This window comes from Carica papaya, chromosome 4 (assembly GCF_054855325.1).
Source record: "Carica papaya isolate Zhongbai chromosome 4, ASM5485532v1, whole genome shotgun sequence".
NCBI lineage: Eukaryota > Viridiplantae > Streptophyta > Magnoliopsida > Brassicales > Caricaceae > Carica > Carica papaya.
This window is the reverse complement of record NC_142312.1, coordinates 30,378,188-30,400,670: the sequence shown is the minus strand read 5'-3', so window position 1 is coordinate 30,400,670 and position 22,483 is coordinate 30,378,188. Positions and strand designations below refer to the sequence as shown.

General features: G+C 34.6%; 2 protein-coding genes across 2 annotated transcripts; one reads left to right on the top strand and one right to left on the bottom strand.

Annotated features, from left to right (window-relative positions):
• Positions 1 to 884: 884 nt before the first annotated feature.
• On the bottom strand, positions 885 to 10,117 carry LOC110816243 (28 kDa heat/acid-stable phosphoprotein-like protein). The gene is made up of 8 exons (XM_022044361.2): positions 9,901 to 10,117; positions 9,196 to 9,233; positions 8,486 to 8,548; positions 8,303 to 8,386; positions 8,176 to 8,210; positions 6,786 to 6,871; positions 1,336 to 1,401; positions 885 to 1,157 (listed from the first exon to the last, which is right to left on the bottom strand). The coding sequence occupies exons 1-8, from the start codon at positions 9,965 to 9,967 to the stop codon at positions 1,123 to 1,125; spliced, it is 474 nt and encodes a 157-aa protein (XP_021900053.1). The 5' UTR covers positions 9,968 to 10,117; the 3' UTR covers positions 885 to 1,122.
• A 4,144-nt stretch (positions 10,118 to 14,261) lies between these two features.
• On the top strand, positions 14,262 to 19,409 carry LOC110812333 (Polynucleotidyl transferase, ribonuclease H-like superfamily protein). The gene is made up of 9 exons (XM_088218900.1): positions 14,262 to 14,468; positions 14,633 to 14,708; positions 14,905 to 14,983; positions 16,190 to 16,271; positions 17,472 to 17,580; positions 18,059 to 18,147; positions 18,231 to 18,295; positions 18,393 to 18,471; positions 18,825 to 19,409. Exons 1-9 carry the CDS (start codon positions 14,400 to 14,402, stop codon positions 18,987 to 18,989), a joined length of 813 nt encoding a protein of 270 aa, XP_088075026.1. The 5' UTR covers positions 14,262 to 14,399; the 3' UTR covers positions 18,990 to 19,409.
• The last annotated feature ends 3,074 nt before the right edge of the window (positions 19,410 to 22,483 follow it).

The following is a 22,483-nucleotide window of genomic DNA, read 5'->3' as shown; positions in this document are numbered from 1 at the left end:
TCAATTCACACATCAAACTCTTGTGCAAAACAAGAGTATGTGTGGGGGTGCTACTTACTCAATCCAAAACAAAAATACTAAAGCAAATCATAATCTACTTAAAAATCTGAACTTTTTACAGATGAAAATTTTGGAACAAACAAATCCCTACCTTCTAAAATGAACCCTCTTAATATTTTACTCATTGATATGTGCCCCCCCCTTCGGCTCCATCAAATTAAGACCCACAAAATACCTTGGACTACCTTATCCAACACAAAGGTAAAGCAGAGAGAACAGAGAATCTTGTTAATTACATTCCAATTCTGGGTTAGATTTGAAAGTTTCCCCAGTAAGTGAGAAAGCAAAGCATCGGGATTCAACCAGTTCGTGCAAAAGCTATAAGAAACTTTTTGTGTTTTGGTTGCATAGAGACCCCCTCATAATGCCCCTAATGTACAAAATGCCTGTAATCTTCGAGCCCGATTAACAAGTTTAACTTTTTAAAAAGGGAATAAGGATGATTTTTGAACTAAAAGTTAACTACTCTTAAGCCACATATACTTAGATAATTAACAAGTATACAACTTGTTGAAACAAACTTCTGATAATGGGATAGGACCAGATTCTTTCCTAGGCAATGTGCTGGCTTCTGCCCAATTTTGGGAGGCTACCTGCACCGCCATCCCAAGCTTCCTCCTATACTTTTTATTATTTTTTATTCATTCATGTTTCTCCAGTGGAAAGATCGGCAACCACAACCTTCATCACCTTCCTCTGGAGAATCTATTCTAATTATGTAACTATTTATTTCCTTATCATAAAGTTTCCTAAACAGCCGAAACATAAGCGAACTGACCCAGAGACCTAATGTCATTTCAGTTAATCGGGTATCTTTTCACCAATTGATGAAACATTAATAGTTGGCATATAAATTATGAGATGCTCAATGAGATAGAATAAAATACAGTAATTTCTAAAAGGTATCGTAACTTTATCGGCTTTAATATACCCATGCACCCGCCACCCACCGCAACCCCTTCACTTTTGTCCAAACATAAAGCTTTGAGTATACAGACAAACATAAGTGTCAAACATTGAAGGAAAAGAAACACTAATAGTAAGCTGATTGCCCTCAACTGCTTACTTGCGAGCTTCAGCCTTTTTCTGTTCTTTGGCTGCCACAAAAAATAGAAAGACCATTACTACCCAATAAATGAAAAATGTTCGTATCCATGTGGGTGCATGTGCATGTGCAATTGTATCTTGCTGTGCTATCTACATTTTGCAATACAAAGTCCATGGGGGCTTGTGCAAAAGTGATGCAAAAATTGAGCAACATGAATTATGACATACCAGCTTTTTCTTCTTCTCGCTTCCTGGCAGCTTCCGCTCTTTGCTGCCGTATCAGGGCTAAGCGCTCTGTGACATAAACTTTAAGTCAAAGCAATGAACAAAATACTAGTTCTACAGAGAAAAGAGATCTCATCAAATAACAAATGGATGGAGAACTAGAGAAAAAGTGATAATGATGCCTCTTCCACATGCATAGTGGTATATAAATATTGAAAAACTAACCAATTATAGTTTAATATTAACCAATTATACTTGATGTCTCTTGTCTCTCAGTCAAACTATTTAATAAATAGTATAATCAACATCAATATGATGCAGCGCTTTCTTATTCAGCTTCAAGGTTCACATGAAATGGAAGTTGAACAATTTAGTAGAGCCAATGTCCAAAAACAAGGAAGCAGTGAACATGACACTTAAACTGGCTATCTTCTAAAGAAGAAGAATGTTATAAACAAAGCACCAAGTGGGTGCTACCCCCGTATAAAGAAAACATTACAGCTATCCAGAAGAACACCAAATGTCAATAATGATCCCAAGATCCTTCCCAGAAAAGATTGACTGACCTCTAAACAAAAAACTCAAGATCTGAAACCAATGATCTCTTATCCTACCTTGAGACCAATGATCTCTAATTCAACCCTGAAACAAATGATCTCTTACCCTACCAAAAGAAGAAATGGTTATACCAAATGGGTGCCCAAAATTTTTCTACCACTGAGTCGCTTACTGCTCAAGAGATGTTCAGGTGATTGACGATTGAATTCTGTGATCTCCTAGACTCAGGGCAGCAAAAAAGATAATTAGAGAATGAAGGCAATGCATTCTCACGAAGGCACAACAGGCAGCCATTGATGATGACTTCTCCCTCTTTTCTGTAAGTTACAACTTGTGTCATTTTGCACAAGGCTGCTTGAAAGGCAAAGAAAGCAACACAAGGCAATGCTTTTTTCTTCCACATCTACCTCCAGATAAGGTAAATATTATAAAAGCAACTTCAGATTGATAAAGAAGACAAATATAGGACTTAACAGAAAATACTCCATTCTCGAGAGGGTGTAACCAGATTGGCAGATGCAGTGGGGTCAACTTGGCAACTAGACAGCAAAGACAATGAAGCAGCTAAAAATTCCAATCATTCAAATTGCAAGTCAAATATTCCAGGAGGGTGTTGTAAAATCATCCCCACCCGAAAGATCCTTGACTAAAGCATCTTTGCTTCGAGAGAACTCAAAAAAACCCAAAACCATAACTTTGAAGGGCACATTCCCAAACCAGCTACCGTGCCAGAAATTCACCTTTCTCCCATTACCAACCCTCAAATGAACCAGTTGTAGCACCAGATTCCACTCCCACTAATCCACTCCATCAGCCTAGCGCCAAAAGTGTCTACAACCCCGCCGTTTTCCACCTGCTCCCCTCAAATTTGCTAGTTGCCTCCTTCCAGAAGTGGCCTTTACCATGCATAAATAGCAACTGCCATTTATCCGACAGTGACTTGTTCAAAACCCATCCTTTGACCTGATTCCAAGGCTCAAGTACGTACAATTACGGCTCTGATCACTTCGGATCTTTCTAGAGGCGTATTTGGTACTGCTTCCTTGATCACAGCAACAATAACGTCACCAATATGAGCATATCGGCGATTACTAGCTCCTATGATTCGGATACACATCAATTCTCGGGCCCCGCTGTTGTCTGCTACATTCAAATGGGTCTGAGGTTGAATCACATCATTTTTAAAAATCTGTTCTTTAAATGCAAAGGACGAAGTCACAAAAAAAAAAGAAATATTGTTTGTAAAAAAAAAAAGCACCTTAGGATGCTTGATTGAGTTCCAAGCCCCAAGATGATATCACCTATGCTCCTAAAAATCATCCTCATATAAAATGATATAGGAACCACCCTTTTCCTAAGTCAGAGAATACTTTGATGGGGTAAGTCTTCCACCCTTATACTTCCTCTTCCAGATAGAGAACTTTCTTTCCATCCTTGATGATTGGATCCCACACTCTGAGATCATTAAACTTCGCAACAAGAGGCAGATTGAGGTACTTGAGAGGAAAGGATGTCACTTTCCACCCTAGAATCCCAGCCAACATATCTACTACCTACATCATTCCTAAAGGAGACTATCTTATAACAGTCGAAGGTTAACTCTTAGCCCCGAGACAACCTTAAAGCAAAATCAAGACACATTTTATATTCAACATGAACTCTCTTCACAATAGAAAAAAAAAAAGATGTCCTTAGCAAATAATAAGTAGGTGATCTCCTTACGAGAAGATCCACTACCAACAACCAAACTGTAGACAAGTTTGCCTAGATTAGTCTTCAGCAACGTTCTGTGAAGAGCCTTTATAACACTAACAAAGAGGACAGAGTGCAAGAATCCCCTCGTCTTAGACCTTTAGAGGAGGGAAAGAAGTCTATACAAACCATTGATTAAGATTGCAAAGGAAGTAGATGCATCTTTTGATTCACTTGCACCACCTCTCTGATCAAGTATATGAATATAGAGCAGGGAACATGATTATAGGTTTTTTCTATATGCAATTTTACATAATATAAATCCCTCCCTTGACTTATAGATAAATTCCACCACCTTCTCAGGCAATTAAATCTGCATCAAGAATTTAGCAACCTTCCACAAATACATGTCCACTCTTCCCCATCACGTGCCGAACGACTTGCCTCAAACGTATGGAGAGGACATCGGCTAGAAATTTATAAATACAAACCAACATGTAAATAGCTGAAAATCCTTTACATGCAGAGGTCCATTCACAGTGGCATTAGAACAAGAAATGTAGATTTCATGAAAGCAACAAGTTCAACCCTCTGTGAAAAACCTCAACTAGTTGTCAGCTTGAGTACCCTTCAGAGTGAGAAGTCTTCTAGCACCTCCCTCATTACTTTCTTCTAGTTCCAAGTAAACAGCCTTTTTGTTATTTTCCAAGCCTGATCTGCAAGTTGCCATCTTCCTTTAGGACTCGAAACCACAACCTATGACCTCTAATCCAAAAGAAAATTGCAAGGGAGATCTAAAGAACCATTTATTTTCCTAGCTGAACAGATAAAGAAATTTGATTTTGACCCATTCTCTGTAACTCTAATATGTCTGGCACTTCACCTTCCAAGATTATGTCAAAAAATCTCCCATCTATCACTAAGGAATTTCCTAGGAGATAAAAATGGCATAAGTGGAGGAACCAGCCAGCCAACAAAGGATAAGAACGAAATAACCTATGGAGGGAGAATTCTCTCTATTAAAGGGAGTGAGAGAAATGCTTTAAATGTATATATTATCTAAAACCATCTCCAGTTTCCAACAGGCCATACCATGCTAAAACCAGTAACAACATTAGAATGTTTCAAGTTCTAATAAAGGGAGTGAGAGAAATGCTTTACATGTATATATTATCTAAAACCATCTCCAGTTTCCAACAGGCCATACTATGCTAAAACCAGTAACAACATTAGAATGTTTCAAGTTCTAATAAAGGGAGTGAGAGAAATGCTTTACATGTATATATTATCTAAAACCATCTCCAGTTTCCAACAGGCCATACCATGCTAAAACCGGTAACAACATTAGAATGTTTCAAGTTCCTGGCTAAAGCTGATGTAAGTAGCCAAATGATCACTTTGCAACAAGACTATGTTATTAGACCATATGAACAATCAATGCATCCTATTATGTTAAAAACATGAACAACATTAAATATTTCAAATCTTCAGCTGAAACTGATGTAAGCAGCCCATAATCACTTTGCAACAGGACTAGAGTACCAGACCAAACGGATTATCAACACAATCTCATCCCTATAAGGCAACAATGCAGAGAAGATATCATTTGGTAACTCAGGACAAGGTGAAACAGTCTACCCAGAGAGGAAGTTTGGGCTTGGAATCTTTAGTAGGGTTCAATAAAGCTCTTCCAGGAAAGTGACTTTGGAGGTTAGTGGGGAAGCAGGGGAGTCTACAGAGAAGGACGGTAGAGGCTAGATATGGGCTGGAGGGTTGGGGATGGTTCTCTGAGAGTCCAGAGGATCCATACAGTGTGGGGTCGTGGAAGAAGATTTGTGTGGGAAAAGGGGATTTCGAGGATCATATAAGGTGCGGGTCGGTTCAGGGGAAAGAATGAGATTTTGGAAGGATGAATTGATGGAGGCTGGCTTATTATCTCATTAATTTCCCAACACTTTTGCTGTTGCTAGAAGTAATGAAGGCCATTGGTAGGCAGTCCTGGGTACGATCCATAGGTAATGAGGTGTGGTATGTGAACTTGATTAGTAATTTGAAGGACCAGAAGATCACAGAATATATGAAGCTCATGGAAGCTAATCACTGGTTAAATCAAATAGTTTGGAAGTAGACAATCCGAAATGGAAGCTAAGCTCTTCCGGTGTCTTTTTGGTGAAGTCATTCTATGGGCATTTGTGCAAAGGAGTGATGGAGATAGAGGATTTTCCAGCTAAGCAAATTTGTAAAGGATAAGAAGATGTTGAGGGTAGCCTTTTTTCTCTTAGAAGGCAACTTGGGAAGAGTATTCTTTCCTTGGATAAGTTGATTATGAAAGGGAAAAATCTTAGTGAATAGATGATTCTTGTGCAAGAGTAATAGAGAATCTTGTCAGCATATTCTTTTCTGGTGTCCATTTGTGCATTAGCTTTGGAGTTTGGCATTTAGATTGTTGGGACCAAATTCAGTTCGGTTAAGGAGGAGCTTCGTGCTTGGAAGGGCATTCACGAGGATAAGAGATTAGGACTTATCCTTCTGACTATATTTTGGGTCATATAAAAAGAAAGGAATAGAAAGATTTTGAGGGCATCAATTCTAATTTTGATAGTTTTGAAGATTCTTGATTCTAGACCCTAAGCTTTTTTATTTGGGGTCATCCAATTTATTGTAATGAGGAACTTAGGGAACTAAAGATATTTTATTTGAGTTGTAAATGCCTCTATACAGGTTGCCTTCTTGGTGCCTATGAAAATAATTCGTACTTTATTTTTCAAAACAAAAAATGACAAATGTACCAATTGTATGGAATAAAAATAAAAATTCAATAAAAAGAGATAATAATTGGAACGAAAATATGACTTTATTCCATGTTCAATTCAAGCTAAGCACAAAAATCCACCACTATGGAATTCAATATAATAGCAGAAAGGAGTCGAGTGAATTTGATGGAAAAATTATCATGAAGCCCTAAATATCAATTAGTCGAGATCAAGGAATAAAACAAGAATTAGACCATGCAAGGTGCTACTTCCCATAGAAAAGGAAGTAAAACAGTAAGTCAGATGAAAGGAAACTTCATTAGACTGATGTTAAAATATGGTAGCCATGTTCAGGAACTTTTTTAAAGGATATTTGCAAAGATCAGTTTTCACCATTTTATATTTTGCCAAAGAAACAGAGGTGCATATAGTTGGTTAAAAAATAATTACCCAAATCTTTTCTTGCTTGTTCGGTTTTCCCTTGTTCCTGCAGCCTCATATATCGCTCATGAGCTTTTTGCTTTTCTATCTCCTCTCTGTAAACATCATGGTCAAATTTACAACAAAAGTATGAATCCTCATCCAAATACAAACACATTGCTCAATATAACAGGTCAAAACTGCATTCACAAGCCTCAACCCTCAGAAACTGAACCCAAATGTGTAAATGCAAATCAATTACATTTGACTTAAAAGATCAAAGTTCAAAAATATGACCTATGGTTTTTTTGTTCTTTTGAATTTAAAAAAAAAATCATCGTATATTCAGCATCTTCAATATGCAGAAACAGATGGCAGTTAATAGGTTCAATCAGCACAACAAGCTACAAAAAGACAAACATTTCAAGTCGAATTTCCAATTAAAGACATTGAAAATAACTACAGTAATTTAACAAGCCTTTGACACAGACTATGCTGGGCCCTACTTCAACTTTGAAACTGGCCCACTAATCTTCAGCCATAAAAGCACCCATTGTTTGGGAAAACGGAAGACATATTCTAGATCATTTATGAGGACAACTCATTCATATTTCTGTTTTAACATTTTTTCCCATCAATAACTGAAACTTCTTTTTTTTCCGAAAATAAAATAATAATATTTAAGAGCATCAAATCAATGATTGAAACTTCTACAACTACGCTTGAAAAAACGTAGTTCTAAAAGTTTTCACCAGCATTTAGATATTTTTATCGAAGAGGAAAGGGCCACATTAAAACACAGAAAGAAACTACGGCGGTTTACATGTAGAAAAACCCTGAAATAATCTTTTCTTTTCTGGCTCACAAGATCCTCCAAATTATCCTGTTATCTTGTCAATTAGTCTTAGCCAGAATAAAAGAATATCAATAATTACATTAATAAACAAGTGATAGTTATAGATTCACATGATAGTTTTATTTTTCCTTCTTTTTCCTTTTGAAAAGAAAACCTTAATAAGAATTCAGATTATTCATGTGATAAGTATTCATGATTATAGATTCACATTGTTTAAGTGTTTGTTTTTTTTCCCTTCCAAAAACTAATCCGTACTAAAATTTCAGTATCATCCATGTGCGCTGTCTTTTTTTAATAAAACTTCACGTGCAAGTCTTGATGGAGTTAATAGATAGCACCTCATTCAGTTTTTAGAAACTCTATTGGCATGATACAGAATTCTCAAAGTCCCGGATTTATAACGGAATTAAGAAGCAGAGTAAAGAATTCTTATGCACAATATAAATTTTTATTAGGAAAAAAAAAGATAAATATATAAAACTGATGTTTCATAAAGTAAGCAGACCACAAGCAGGTGTACGAAAGTATTTTACTGATACTGATGCCATAAAAAGATAAGATTACCTTTCACGCCTTGATAATTCAGTTGTTCTGCCAACCTAGATGTAACGTTTGAACAACGTGAACAGTTAGGAATTTTGTAAAAATAAGACTGAAGAGCGTGTTTATAAGAATTATACGTAAAACTTACATCAGCATCTTTAGCCTTCAGATTCTTTGGTTTTGCCAAGTTAGGATTATCAATCTCAATAATTCCCTGGGTACCTTTCTGTTTCTGCACCAGTTTAGAGCAATTTTAAGTGCAATAAAAAAGGCAATATAAACTATTTAGACAAATATTGTATGCGAATACTCAGATAAGTCATATAATAACCTCACTCTCTTCGTCCACTTCCACTTCCTCTTCAGATTCTTCTTCCTCCAATTCAGCTTCTTCCTGATACAAATTAAAAGCACTTTCTGCTTAATTGAAACGACAAGTGTACAAGTGAGTGAGGGATAAAGAGTAATTATCAAACAAAAATTTGAACTTAAATTCTTACAACATAGGATTCCTAATAAACGATAAAATCATGTAGCAAACAATACAAAGAAAAAAAGCATCACAAAATTACTTTTTGTTATGAGCTTCAACAAAATCACCGTGAAATTTAATAGGATAGATAGACAAACATGAAAAATTCCATGCATCATCTCAATTGATAAAGACCAAGGAATGGATAAAATGTTACAAATCAGTTTTTTAACAAAAACAAAAGAATGATAATAACTGCTTGGAATCGTTCATGTACACTGTAACAAAGTCAACAGTGTGAAAGTAGAACAATACATTGACATTCACATGTTTTAGACTGCCATCTCCTTGTTTAGATAAATATAGCTTCGTTTTGTCAAACTGGAAGCAGTCATCAAAATGGGTACCGCAAAACAAATTGCAAAAGATTCCATTCTTCACTACAAAGACTATTGCTTTATATTTTAAACAAAGAAAAAGGGAGGACATTCATAAAACTGCACAGACTATCTAATTTCGTCAATGAGAAATTAGTGCCAAACACAAAACCTTTTAAAGAACAGTCATACCCGTTTGAAAGTGCGAGGTCGAGCAGAGGTACCAGCAACTGCAACCACAAGAATCAGCTTAGGTCAAATAAAGTATCGAAGCAAACAAAGCCCTTAATCAATAGCACATTGACCCAATTTACAAACAAAGATTATCAAAATAATCATCTTCTATCCATTTCTAATAGTGCTTTATGCATTTCTCACACTTGGTTATATACCAGCTACAAAGAGCTCTAGTAAAAAATGGATGAAGAATCAACCGATCGAACACGTTTCCACAGTAAACATATCTGATATCTTCCTCGAATATTGTGAGCCAAATTACTTAAATTACTATTATTTAATAGAGTTTAAACCAAATCTTAAGAACTTGTAGTTTTCAACTATAACCGAAATTCCACCTCGAATCAACTTCGTGTAAAGCTCCCCCGATTTTTTTTTAAACCACGAGTCATTAGCCCGAACGACCACTGATTGTTTACAATCAACTCAATCCAATATGCAAAACGACGATAATATTCCCTAGATCTGGTCTTAATCGCACAAAGCAAGATATACCCTCACGCATCCATATAATACGAATGTCTCTTATTTATACAAAACAAAAAATATGTATATGCACACACAAAATCTACTAATATAAACACGATAGACGCATAGATAAAGATATATACGTATAGCAAAAGATATATATATGGATAGAGAGAGAGAGAGAGGGAGTACGGAGCTCTTCAGGAGTGGAGAAGTGGCGGTGACCGGTGGGCTTGGCCTTGAACTTTCCTCTCCCCATAACTGCTGCAGAGAACCGTCAACAATCAGAAGATGAACAGATTGTATGGAAGATTTACAGTAGGAGCGCCGAATTCGTAGCAATTTTTTTGATTCGGCGTTTCAATTTCCGGCCAGCCTACTTTTCTTTTCGTTTTCGAACTTTCAATCTTCCGCTCTGCTGATGCCTTTTTGTAGTTGCAACTGAGAATCCCCTCTAGCGTTCCTTTCACGCGCCAGGGTAGCGATGCCGATGTACCTTTCGGCTTTTTATCTCCCCATCCAGAATTTCCTCAATTTTTTTTTATTCTTCGAGTTAATATTTCTAAAATAGATATTTTTGGAAAGGGTATTTTTGGAATTTCACTTTTTTTTGAAAAATTATTTAAAATTAAAATTTTTCCATAATAATAATGTTTATTTAACGAGTTAAAATCTAATTAATATAAATTATTAATAAGAAGTTTATCGTTGATTTTGTATTTAGATCATATTTAATTACGTTAACTATTTAACTTAGTATAGAAACTCATTATTCTATAAGAGAAGAAAAATATAGTCGTGCTTTGTTGGTATATAATTTTATTTATAATATCGTGTTTAGTCATTAAAATTATTTGTATCATTAACAGTAGTGTGTCAATGACATTTACGTTCAACTGATAATTTTTTCTCTTATAATGTATAAGATACGTGAATCATTTTTATAACATCATTATTGTTTCATTCGAGGAAAAAAATTATGTGTCCAATATTATTACCTAATATTACTTTTCCTTATATAATTCAGTTATGTAATCTGTGTAATTATTAATCCCGTTCTATATAAACTAGATGATTGGTTTGTGTTCCTAAATTGAGATACTTGTTTTAAGTTTCAAAATATGTTTCTAAAGTTCTGAATATTTGATGTTGTTCAAAAATTTCAGTGTAAACATTCTGAAGTTTGTTTGCACTATCGTTTATCTTTTATATATTTTTCATTGTCTTGTAGTAAAAAATTATAGTAATTGACTTTTTTTACTTTGCTACTTATATAAATAATAATAACTATTTCTTAAAAATATTGAGGATTTTGTATATTTTGTAATAAAAATAGATATGTACTGTTTACAACAGTTTTAAGTGTGTTCTCATTTTTATGTAATGAGAATATTTTAAAGAATTTTTATTACTATTTTACTGTCATTATGATTATTTATTTGACCATTTTTAATGTCTAAAATTCACTGTGAAAATTTCTCAGATATTTCAAATTCGAATAAGAAGATCTTCAAAACTCTACTCCAAATACAACAACTTTATCGTAAAAAAATTGTTCTGAATTATTTAAATTTAAAAATATAAAACTATCTCTTAAAGTTCTATCCAATTCTTCTAAACTAAATCTATGCATCTTATGAGTCTTATCCCAAATAATAAGTGTTGTTTCAATTAATAAATGAACTTAAAAACTTCCTTGTTTGATGTTGTAAGTCGATTCCTTACAGCCATTTGTAGGAATAACAAATATAAAGTGAGTTGTTTAATCACTTGGAAGGATGAGAGATGTGATGTTGCTCGATTAACAGTCAACATTATTATTATTTTATTTTGAAAGCATACCTTGCAGATAATGTTTTCAATAAAAACATTTTTCGTATTCCATCATATCCATTATTTAAAAATATTCCTCCGTTATCTTGAAAAAAACAACCACGATAATTCTAAGAAAAAATTTCTATTTCTATTGTAGCTAAAAGAAGTTTCTTATATTCAATAGGTAGAAAAGCTTTATCATATTGAAGTTCATGTTAGATAAGTATATATCGTGCTTCCATTAAACTATTGTTTATCTTGAACAAACATTAGCAGATAATTAATAAGAATTTTATTATATCAATTAGAGAAATATATATGTTAAATATCAAAAGTAAATATCTATTGAACTACTTCACATGAAGATGTGTATCTATAATCGTAGTACGTTTAGATTTCATAATAAAGTTCATTTGAACAATTATTTATAGAGCTTTGGTAAAAGATTGTAGTCACCCGATCATGTCATGTGTTAAGATAAATAAATACTTTATTGACATTGACTAATTGCACTATTATATAGCTATGATATTATATACTTACTTTGGAGGATGTGTTTATTTCTTCTCCATATAGTTTCAGTCAATCCTTTAGATATTTCAGTTCTTAATTTTTTTATGATGATAACATATATATGATGGTCTTCTAGCTTCAGTTATACTACAACCATGCATAAAAAACTATTGGTATAATTTTTTCGAAGTCAATATAGTTGTACCTCCACAATCCTATTATGAATTATGTAAGCAAAAAATTATCTCATGCTTAGTTTTGTCCTTATCCTTATCATTATCTTAGATCTAATTTCATATAAAACACTATAACTAATATCCTCGTTGAATCCATTTTCACTATAAGAAAAAAATAAGGATCTTGTAAAGGTAGATAAGATCGACACAATTTAGTATATATTGTAATAAACTATTCTAATACTACGATTATATATCTTTTTCATTGCATGTGTTTCCAATATTACCCACGATTTTTATAAACTCTTTTTTCATTAATCTTAAATTGAGTCCTTAGATTTTTTATGTTCATAATCTATCTTTGACCATTTCAAAGGATTTAACCAACACATTATTTTCGTCTAAAGATATCTTTCAAATCATTTATAATTTATGCTTAAAACTCTTCATGATTACTTAACATGTAAGTTTTATAAATAATTACAAAATTTCAATTATTATTATTTTTGAAATTAAGAAGAAAAAAATGCACGTGTTTGTGTTATATAATATAACCATTAGCATATAAATTTATCGTACTTTATCGCACGCATGCTAGATTGTTCGTTTTTAGTGTCATATATATAAACTTGAACTAAGTAGGTAGCATAAGCAAATTTCCAATCGTATGGTAGGTTTGCTTGTGCGTTTTGAAGACATATGGTCCTTAATATTTGATCATAAACGAATCAGTCTTTCCATCCATTAAGATAAAAGAAAATATCATATTTCATATCCTTGTTTTTTCAACAAAATGTCTGCTTTTTAGGTCTCTAATTTATCAAATGTTCGCTAATAATGTTGGTGGGTTACTTGATTATGGTAATTGAACATTTTCTTGTATACAATACTTTAAGAATGAAGTATTTTTTTATGCACGATCTTTTTTGATCTCTAAACATGCTATTCCAAGCACTACATAATTGACATACACATAACGAATTATCAGTATTCATAAAATACAAAATAATAAAAAATTAATTTTATATTTATAATTGACGTTAATGCCAAGTTAATGTTAGATAAAAAAAGATTTCGGTTATAGTTTTTCTTGCGATGTCTGAGACGAGGTGGTACTCATGATATTTCGGCTTGGAACATATTTTATTTGGTAGTTTTTTGGATGTTAAATACTATTGGATATGTTACTTTTTATTGGCATTGGAAATATATCACATTATGGTAGGGTAACATTGCACAGTTTAATACATCTTTCACTTATTTGATGGGATGGTTAAGAGATTATCTATTGTTAAACTCTTCACAACTTATCAATGAATATAATCCATTTGGTATGAATAGTTTATCAGTCTGGGCGTAAACGTTCTTATTCGAATATTTTGTTTGGACTACTAGATTTATGTTCTTAATTTCTTAACGTGGTTATTGGCAGGAATTGATTGAAACTTTAGCATGGGCTTACAAACATACACCTTTAAACGGTCTAAAGATATAAAATGAAGAGTGCCTGTGAGGAAATCAATCCCAATTACGAAGATGATAAGACCATTGCTTATTTCGGTCTCGAATTTATGTTATTTACTATGCGTGTCATTTATTAATTAAAATTATCATATATTATCATTATAAAATATAAAATTAATTTTTCTGTAATTTTATGTATAATTATATAACAAAATATTATTTTACTTCAAAAATAAAAAATATTTATAATAAATACAAAGTACCGATATATTCAAGTACTTCATGCTATACATCTTTCCACAAATTACTAATATATACTATATAATTTACATTTTACATTAATAATATAATTATTGTATTTTTAATTTGTCTTTGTTGTTATAATAATTTAACAAATATATTTCTTTATTGTAAACAATTATATTATAATCTAATTTTGTCAACATTAAATTATAAATCTTACACTAAACATACATTAGCTTTCTTTTTGGACATGGATTGTACACAAGCGGTCCATCCCACAACCAATTGAAACGGCGTCGTTTGCTCCTCCACCTCAGCTTGACCTGAAAGCAACCCAATAAAAACACAAGAAAGTAAGAGCCATGCCGGCGGCCCTGTTTGGGTAAAATCACTCGGTTTTCTTCCTTGTAGTTTCTGTTCCGGCGTCTCTGTTACTTCACTGTTTAGTTGCGCTTGTCTGTTTCTACCGCGTGAGGCAAGATGGGTACCAATCTGAAGAAAAACCCTAAGCAGCCACATCTTAATCCCAACTGGGTTCAACTCCAGCAAGTCTCTTTCTATCTTTTTATTCTATACATACAAATCCCTCTCTCTCTCTCTCTCTCTCTCTCTCTCTCTCTCTCTCTCTCTCTCTCTCTTTCTCTCCCTCTCTCTGTATATAATATGAACTTAGTTTATATGTTTTGACTGGTTTGTTTTTGTTGTTTCATCAGAAACTGAAAGCTCATTGCTCTAAGCAATGTCAACGCTCAAAAGATCAAGAACCTCAGACCTCAAATTCGATTTTAGGTAAAAACCCATCATTTTTTTTTCAAAGCTCCTTCTGGGTATCAATTATTGTTTGCTTTTGAAAACTGATGAAGCGTATTTAATTCGCTAACCAAACAAACCGTTGGTTTCAGTTCGTTCTTTTAGCCAATTTTATTCGTTTGTTTCTGCTGGCTTTGTTATTTATGCCGATTATGGTTGCATTTACTCCTTGCAGGGAAGCGGAAAGAGAGACCTGATGCGGAGCTTGATGGTTCTAAGAGTAATCCCCTTACTCCAGTAAATGACGATTGCAGGTGCCTATTTTTTATTAGTAAAAGATGGAGTCCTTCATTATCTTAATTATTTCAAATATTTTAACTAGTGAGTGCCATAAACTGTTTTAGCTTTTTGTTGTATCTTTTATGTGGTGTCCTGCGTTCATGGTAGATTGTGGACAGAGGAGAGATGAATTTAATAGCATTGGGGGAGTTGAATTCAGTAAGAGAGAAAGATTTTGAAAGAGTTGATTCTTTTCGTGTATAACTTTTCAATTACTTAGTGATCCATGCTTGAGGGTCTTCACGTTTTATGATAATATTCTCTGGGGTTAGAAGCTTAAATGAGAAAAAATTCTCAAGGTTTATGTTCAGAATCCATCAGAAAGATCTTACCACGTGTTTAGGTTAAATTTCTAGTTTATTGAATATGAATGAGAATCAAATACAAACGGGATAAAAGTTTCAGTAAAAATAGAATTTTTATTATTCTCAGGAGACAATAGGTCTTTAGTTATGAGGCAATTCTCTGTCTAATATTTACAAGTGAAATACAAATAAATAATTATAGAATTGGATATATGAGTGCAGTTAGTTCAATTGTATTTTGAATATATTAACAATAAATAAATTCTACCTATCAAATGATTAAGATTTAGTAATAAAATAGGAACATGATAGATTTTAGCAGAAGGGAACATTATTGTTAAGCTCACGTGAACCGAGAAGCAATCTGGAATCAATGAGCAAAATGAAAAGTAATGACTAGGTTGTGATCCTAAAGATCACATTAAATCCTAGATAAGTGCAAGGATTTCTTCTTGAGAAGTCCAACTTCTACAATTCATTTTATTTTGAAAGTGCTAGTCATAGCTAAAATTAACAAAAATACCCAGAGCCCCTTGGTTGACTTTCCCAAAGTTTTATTAGTGATTGATTTCTTCTTCTTCTTGAAAGACTTTCACAGTAATTTTTTGTTTATTATTGTCAAACCTTTGCCCAAGTTGTTGACTCCATATTGATTGTGATGAAAAAGAACTCAAGGTATTTTCCTTCTTCTTGCAAAGGAGATAGAAATTTGTTTGCTTAGTTCCTTTCTTATGACGTTTTCGGGCAAAGATACATTATCTTAAAGTTGAAGATGCTGATTACATCTTTATTTTAAAAGCTGAGTTCTTGTGGTCTTTTTTTTCCGTGTCTTATTATTATTTTTTTACTCTTGCATCACTCATGAAACATTTGCAGTTTGACAGATGTGGTGGCAATGGATTGTGAAATGGTTGGTGTTAGTCAAGGAAGCAAAAGTGCTCTTGGAAGAATTACATTGGTACTAATTTGTTCCCCTCCGCATCATTTTATCAATCATTTCAATCAATATGATCGACTGTGGTGCATGCTTAAAGATGAACTCTGATGTTATTCAAATTTTAAGTAAAGTGCTTAGAACACATGATGTAAATATACTTTTCTGCCAGTTTGTTTTTTGGAATTATTATCTTGCTGGAATATTTTTTGTGTTCTTAGGGGTTCTGTCAGTGACAACTGATCTTAATGCCGTTTCTTTTGTAGTCTGCATGAAGTACTTGAAACCTGGTTCGCTGTGCCATGTGATTGCTTCCTTTTCCCATTAGTCCTGCTAGTGGTCATATTCTTTGATGAATCCTACTGGGTCTCATTTTCTTTTTTATATAAAAATATAAATGTATCATAAATAGGGCACCAAGGGATGAACTATAGCCTATGTATAAAAGATAGAGGAAGCTTTAGTAAGGTCTAAAAGATCTGCTTCTTTGACCTTATGGTTAAACCCAAAAGGTGGATTATATATCTCCTTCAAAGAACCAGATCTGTCGCACTTTCTTTTGGAAAGATGATATATCTCCTTCAAATGCTCGAGTTTCTTGTCCCCAAATTTTTCATAAAACAGAAAGTGTGACAATGTAGGTTTTTTCTTTGCCGTTCAGAACATGCCACATGTTGCCATGCCCAAGTTTCGTCCAGAATGTAACCATCCACCACCCAGCTCTGCCCTACAAATTTTAAGTCAACTTCCCATAACTTTCTAGTCCAGCTGTACCCAGTAAGTTAAATGGCATGGTGAACCTGTTTCATTTTTACACAGAAAATAAATATATTATGTATATATTGGTTTTATCCGTGTTACTTTGTGTCTTCCCTTCATTATGAAGTCAAAACACAGTTTAGATGAGGTCACTGTCACCTTATATATAGAGTCTAATATTTAATGATTCTACTTCTCTATCAACTCTCATTTTGGGGTATGCTGTTCTTCAGCATGAAATAATGCAGTAAGTACTTCATCCGTGCCTTTTGGCATAATTAGCCTTTAAGGGACGAGGTGCTTCATTTGACTCTTTTGCATTGTAGGTTTTATCTGAGTATTACGGTCAAAATGATAAATGGTCTTAGTTCTCTAAAAAAATGTATTGAAGTCTTTCTTTGGTTGAATAAAGGTTATAATTATATTCATATGTTATGCACTTATAATTATTTCAGTTAATGGCAGGTAAACAGGTGGGGAAATGTTGTATACGATGAGTTTGTTCGCCCAGTTGAACGTGTTGTTGACTTCCGGACACAAATTAGTGGTATCCGACCTCGAGATTTGAGGAAAGGTTGATGTTCCTTCTTTGTAATCTTTTATTCTCCTTCCCCTCTTCCCCAAAACCCACCACCCCCGCCCCCCCCCCCCCCCCCCCAAAAAAAAAGAAATTGGGAGCAGTATGCGGTATACCAGGTTGTTTGTGATTGTCTTTGATAGTCATGGTTATCTGCGGGGTTCCCGTTGTAGATGGACTGTTTTCCCTTGAAAGCTTGCAGATCTTGAGTGACTTTCATAATGTGGGACTTTTTTTTTTTTTCAAAGAATGGTTTTGTGGGATTTACACGTTAGAGTTAAAAATAAGTGCAAATTTGAACTGTTGACTGATACATCTCAGCATTTGGTCCACAATCTAATGGTAGCAAATAATGAGAAATGCTTCAATAACTGTCCCCTTCTCCATTTAGTAAAAGTTTATTTTGGAAGTGACCCGTAGATAATATGCATACAGAATTATTACATTTGTTGACCATCCAATGTCTTTCTTGCAGCAAAGGATTTTCGAATTGTTCAAAAGAAAGTAGCAGAGTTAATTAAAGGAAGAATTCTTGTGGGGCATGCCTTGCATAATGATCTTAAGGTCTTAACGATCCAGTTTCCAGTTTAGCAGATTGCGTTGAAAAATGGTTCTGAGATTTTGACATGGATTCTCTTTCTTTATAGGTATTACTACTAACTCATCCGAAGAAGTACATCCGGGACACATCAGAGTACCTGCCATTTTTAAAGTTGTGACTTTATCACCATGTTATGTTGGGCTCAATTGTTAGTTGCAGCTACTTTATTGTGTCTTCTTAAACTAAAGATGGGTTATTGGAAAATCAGGGAACGGAGAAGAAAGGCTCTTAGGCATCTTGCTGCTGAGTTTCTTGGTGTTCATATCCAAAATGGGGAGCACTGCCCGGTGAGTTAATCCTATACTTGCTTCTTACATGCTTTGCAAGGACCCGAGAGAGAAAGAGAGGAAAAGAAAGCTTTCTTTTTTTTTGAGACGATTAAACTTAGAGTTCTTGATAACTGGGTTGATCTTGTTTGTTCAAATAACTGTTACTTTTTTCTGAACTTCCATACTTTGATGTTTGAGCATAGTTGTTATTCTATTTTTAACTATCAAATTGTGTGTTTTGTGCTCATGGCAATTAACCAAGACAACAAACATGGTAATTTACAAATTCAGAACATTATACTGGAATGTAGTTTCCTGCAGCTCCAATATTTCTGTGGGAGCTGATATAGGACCTTTATCTGTTGTTTCAGATAGAAGATGCACGAGCTGCAATGCTGCTTTACCAAAAGCACAGAAAAGAATGGGAGAAGAGTGTGAAGGATCAAATTAGGCTCAAGCAAAAGCAGAAGAAGCGCAAGCCGAAGAAAAAGGGAAAGGAAGGGAATGTTTCAGATTCTAATCATGCAGTACCATGACCAGCTAATTGTTTTATTTGGTCATTAAAAAAGGAAGAGACTTCTCTACAAGCAAATGCATAGGAAAGAAAAAAGACGACGATGTAGCATCTGTCCATGATAACTCAAGGATGCAAGAAAAATGATCTTATAATTTAATTGGTGGTCTCATGTCAAACAGACGCAATCGATTAGAAATTTTCGTCAATATTTATTTGGAATTGAAGTATGTTCCTTGTCATTTGGAGAGACCTTGATATACCAAAACCAGAATCTTCAAAGTGGATGTATTGCCCTTTTGATTCTATTTTATGGTAGAACTTTCAGAATTGAAGCTTTTGGATTTTCATTTGAATGCACAATTGTAAAATTGCTGGGTTTTAAACTTTGTGGGAACTGATATAAAAATGATAAGATATATATATATATCTCTTACCATCACTACTTTGAATAGTTGGAAGTCTTGTGGCATGTTTCTTGGTTTAAAGATCCCTGCTTGAGCTTTGGTCATCATCTGGTGTCTTGGTGCTTCTATCAGCGTATTTTCAACTTGTATTCTCTCTTCTTCTTGTTCTGATGGTGTTATGCTTTGACTGGGATAGGACACTGGTTCTTCATCTCTTGGTGAGTGTTGCGGTGATGACTCTGCCACAGGAGAGGAAGCTGGTGCTAGAGTTTCTTCAGTGAATTGTCTGCTTGGACTTTCTGGGATAAGAGGTGTTGGATTGGAAGATATGTTCAACTAAGAAGACGGTGTGATTGTAGAAACAGTTTTGGGTTGATATGTTTTTACGAAGCCATGGTGATAAGGGAATTTTAGTTCATTGAAGACAACATTTCTGAAAACATGTATTTTGCCGGTGGGACTGAGACATTTGTATCCCTTGTGTAGTGGACTGTAACTAAAAAAAACACATTTTGTTGAGTGGAAGGAGAGTTTGTGGTTTTAATACGGTCGTAGGCAAGGAAAACAGGCACACCTAAAGGTCTTAAGTTGTTTGTAATTAGGCTTTTTGTGGTAAAATTTTTCTAGTATTGAAAACTGATTCAAGGTAGGTGTAGGCATTCTATTGATCAAGAATATGGTTGTTTCAAAGGCATCAAGCCAGTATTTCAATGGTACACCTAACTCGACAAAAAGAGTGAGACTAGTTTCGGTTATATGCCGATGTTTCCTTTCAGCACATCCATTTTGAGTTGAAGAGTAGGGGCATGAGTATCTTATCCTAATCCCATTATTTTGGAGAGTCTGGGCTAGGCCAGTGAATTCTTCTCCCATGTCTGATTGAAGACACTTTATTTTCTTTCCAAACTGAGTTTCTTTTTTAGTGTTTGAATAGAGTAAAGGCTTGAAGGACTTTTGATTTCTATTTTAGTGGATAAAGGCAAGTGAATCGACTATAATCATCAATGAAAATTACATAGTACCTATGGCCAGAGAGAGAAGAGAGAGTAAATAGTCCCCAAACATCAGTGTGAACAATTTTGAAGGGGGCTTTTGCATTTGATAAAAACAGAGTGTAAGGAAGAAGATGAGACTTGCCCAGTTAACATGCATCACAAAATATATTTTCATTAAATTTAAATGATTCGTTACATGATTTCAGGATGACAGATTAAGTTTTTGAAGATGGGTGTCCTAATCTTCTATGCCACATCAAGATTCTTGATTCAGGGGTTTGATTATGTCTGCCACTGAAGAAGGCTTGACAACAAGGATGAATAGGAGGAGTTGATCCTGATGAGCCCGAGCAATATAAGCCGACTTTAAGCTTCCCTAGCAGCAGCACCTTGCTTGTAGCTTTGTCCTTCACAAAACAGGAAGATGAGTCAAAGGTAATTTCAACATTGTTAGTGGAGGTAAGTTGAGAAATACTCAGTAAGTTTTTATTGATCTTTGGTACATGCAAGACTTTGTTTAATGTTAGTTTTCTATTTTTGGGAGTGTGAATGTTTATCTTAGCAACGTGTTTGATGGACATTTTCTCACCATTTCCAATCATGAGAATTTCACTTCCTTTATATTGTTGCTTGGACTGCAGTATGTTGGCATCTCCTATTACATGATTGTTAGCACCACTGTCAACATAGCAAAGTGGATCTTCAAGGGTGTCTTCAGGAGTTGTTGAAAAGGTTGAACTTTGATATGCCTTTGGATAGTTTTCTGGGATGGTTCCCATGTAGCTATTGTCATATCGGTAATAGCAGTAAACAATAGTGTGGCCAATTTTGCCACACACCTGGCAGATTGGTCTGGAGTTTCCACTAGCTCTTGCTCCTCTTCTGTTGTTGTGACGAACTCCTATGTTAAAAGAGCTGTTGCGTCATCCTCCTCTATTAATTGATTGAGATGGTAAGTTCTGATGAGTTCTGTTATTTTTGATGCTGGAGAAATGCGCTGAGGGACGTTCGAGGTTTAGAGTGGCCGTGGTCAAGTTGAGTTGTTGTAGCCGTTTTTCATAATTGAGTAGTCGAGATTGTAGTTCGACCCAACTTATGCTTTCTTTCTCCGTGATTCTACACACGAGTGAGTTGTATTCAGAGGAATATAAACTAGTAAGAACTTGTGAGGTGAGATCCTACAGAGTAACATGATGTCCTGCTAGGGCAAGGTTATTAATAATTTGTTTGATGGATTTGAAGTATTCTTCCATCTTCAAGTTGCCCTTTTGCATTTTAACAAATTTTCGTTTGTAGTAGATTATATTTGCTTGTATTTTAACTGTGAAAAGATCACGGATTCCTTCCCAAAGGAGTTTTGATGTTGAATGCCCCATCAGTTCGGAGGCTATGTTAGTTTCAGTGGAGCTGTAAAGCCAACCCAGCAGCATCTGATCTTGTGCAAACCAGTCTTCAAATTCTGAATTTACTATGACTTCAATTTCAACACTTCCTTCTATGGTTCTTTCTGTGTACTCAGGTGGGCTTGATTTGGTGCCGGTGAGGTAACTTTCAAGTTTGTTTCCTCTTATGATTGGGAGTACCAAGTTTTTTTAGAGGAAATAATTGTCGTGATTGAGTTTCAGAGTACACACAGAGCTCATTGAGTTACTAGATAGAGTTTAAACTCTTTGAGGTGTTGGGTTGAAGGTTGAGGAGTTGCTGTTCTCTCCTGCCATTATGCCTTGAGCTCTGATACCAAGTTAAGAAAACAATTATTTTGGTATTGTGTATGGAAGCTGGACAATTCACAGCAAAATGTAATCTTCATTCATAGTCATCTTGGTTAAAAGGAGAATACATTTATAGAGCTCTTTGGCTCTTAACAGACAGAAAATAAAAATAACACATGAGACAACAGAGAACAAAAAAACAACGCGGAATAAGCATGAGGTACATGCAGTTTTAACGGTTTTCAGAAAGAAAAGATTTGGCTCTTAAACTGAGGACGATTGCATTCCAGTTGTCGGCCATGCGTATTTGTCTACGGTCTGTGGGATGAGTTGGCATGCTGACTAGAACTTCTGCTGATCTCGACAAGTTGGCACACTTGTCCTAAACAAGTACGGTTGTTG

Bases quoted from the DNA above. Each gene is read 5' to 3' on its own strand.
- LOC110816243 (XM_022044361.2), bottom strand. From the start codon at position 9,967: ATGGGGAGAGGAAAGTTCAAGGCCAAGCCCACCGGTCACCGCCACTTC. The intron at 9,234-9,900 runs GTACTCCCTCTC...TTGTGGTTGCAG, and splicing joins CTCCACTCCTGAAGAGCTCC to TTGCTGGTACCTCTGCTCGA. The intron at 1,158-1,335 runs GTATGTCATAAT...TTTTTGTGGCAG, and splicing joins GCGAGAAGAAGAAAAAGCTG to CCAAAGAACAGAAAAAGGCT.
- LOC110812333 (XM_088218900.1), top strand. From the start codon at position 14,400: ATGGGTACCAATCTGAAGAAAAACCCTAAGCAGCCACATCTTAATCCC. The intron at 14,469-14,632 runs GTCTCTTTCTAT...TTGTTTCATCAG, and splicing joins ACTGGGTTCAACTCCAGCAA to AAACTGAAAGCTCATTGCTC. The intron at 16,272-17,471 runs GTACTAATTTGT...AGTTAATGGCAG, and splicing joins CTCTTGGAAGAATTACATTG to GTAAACAGGTGGGGAAATGT.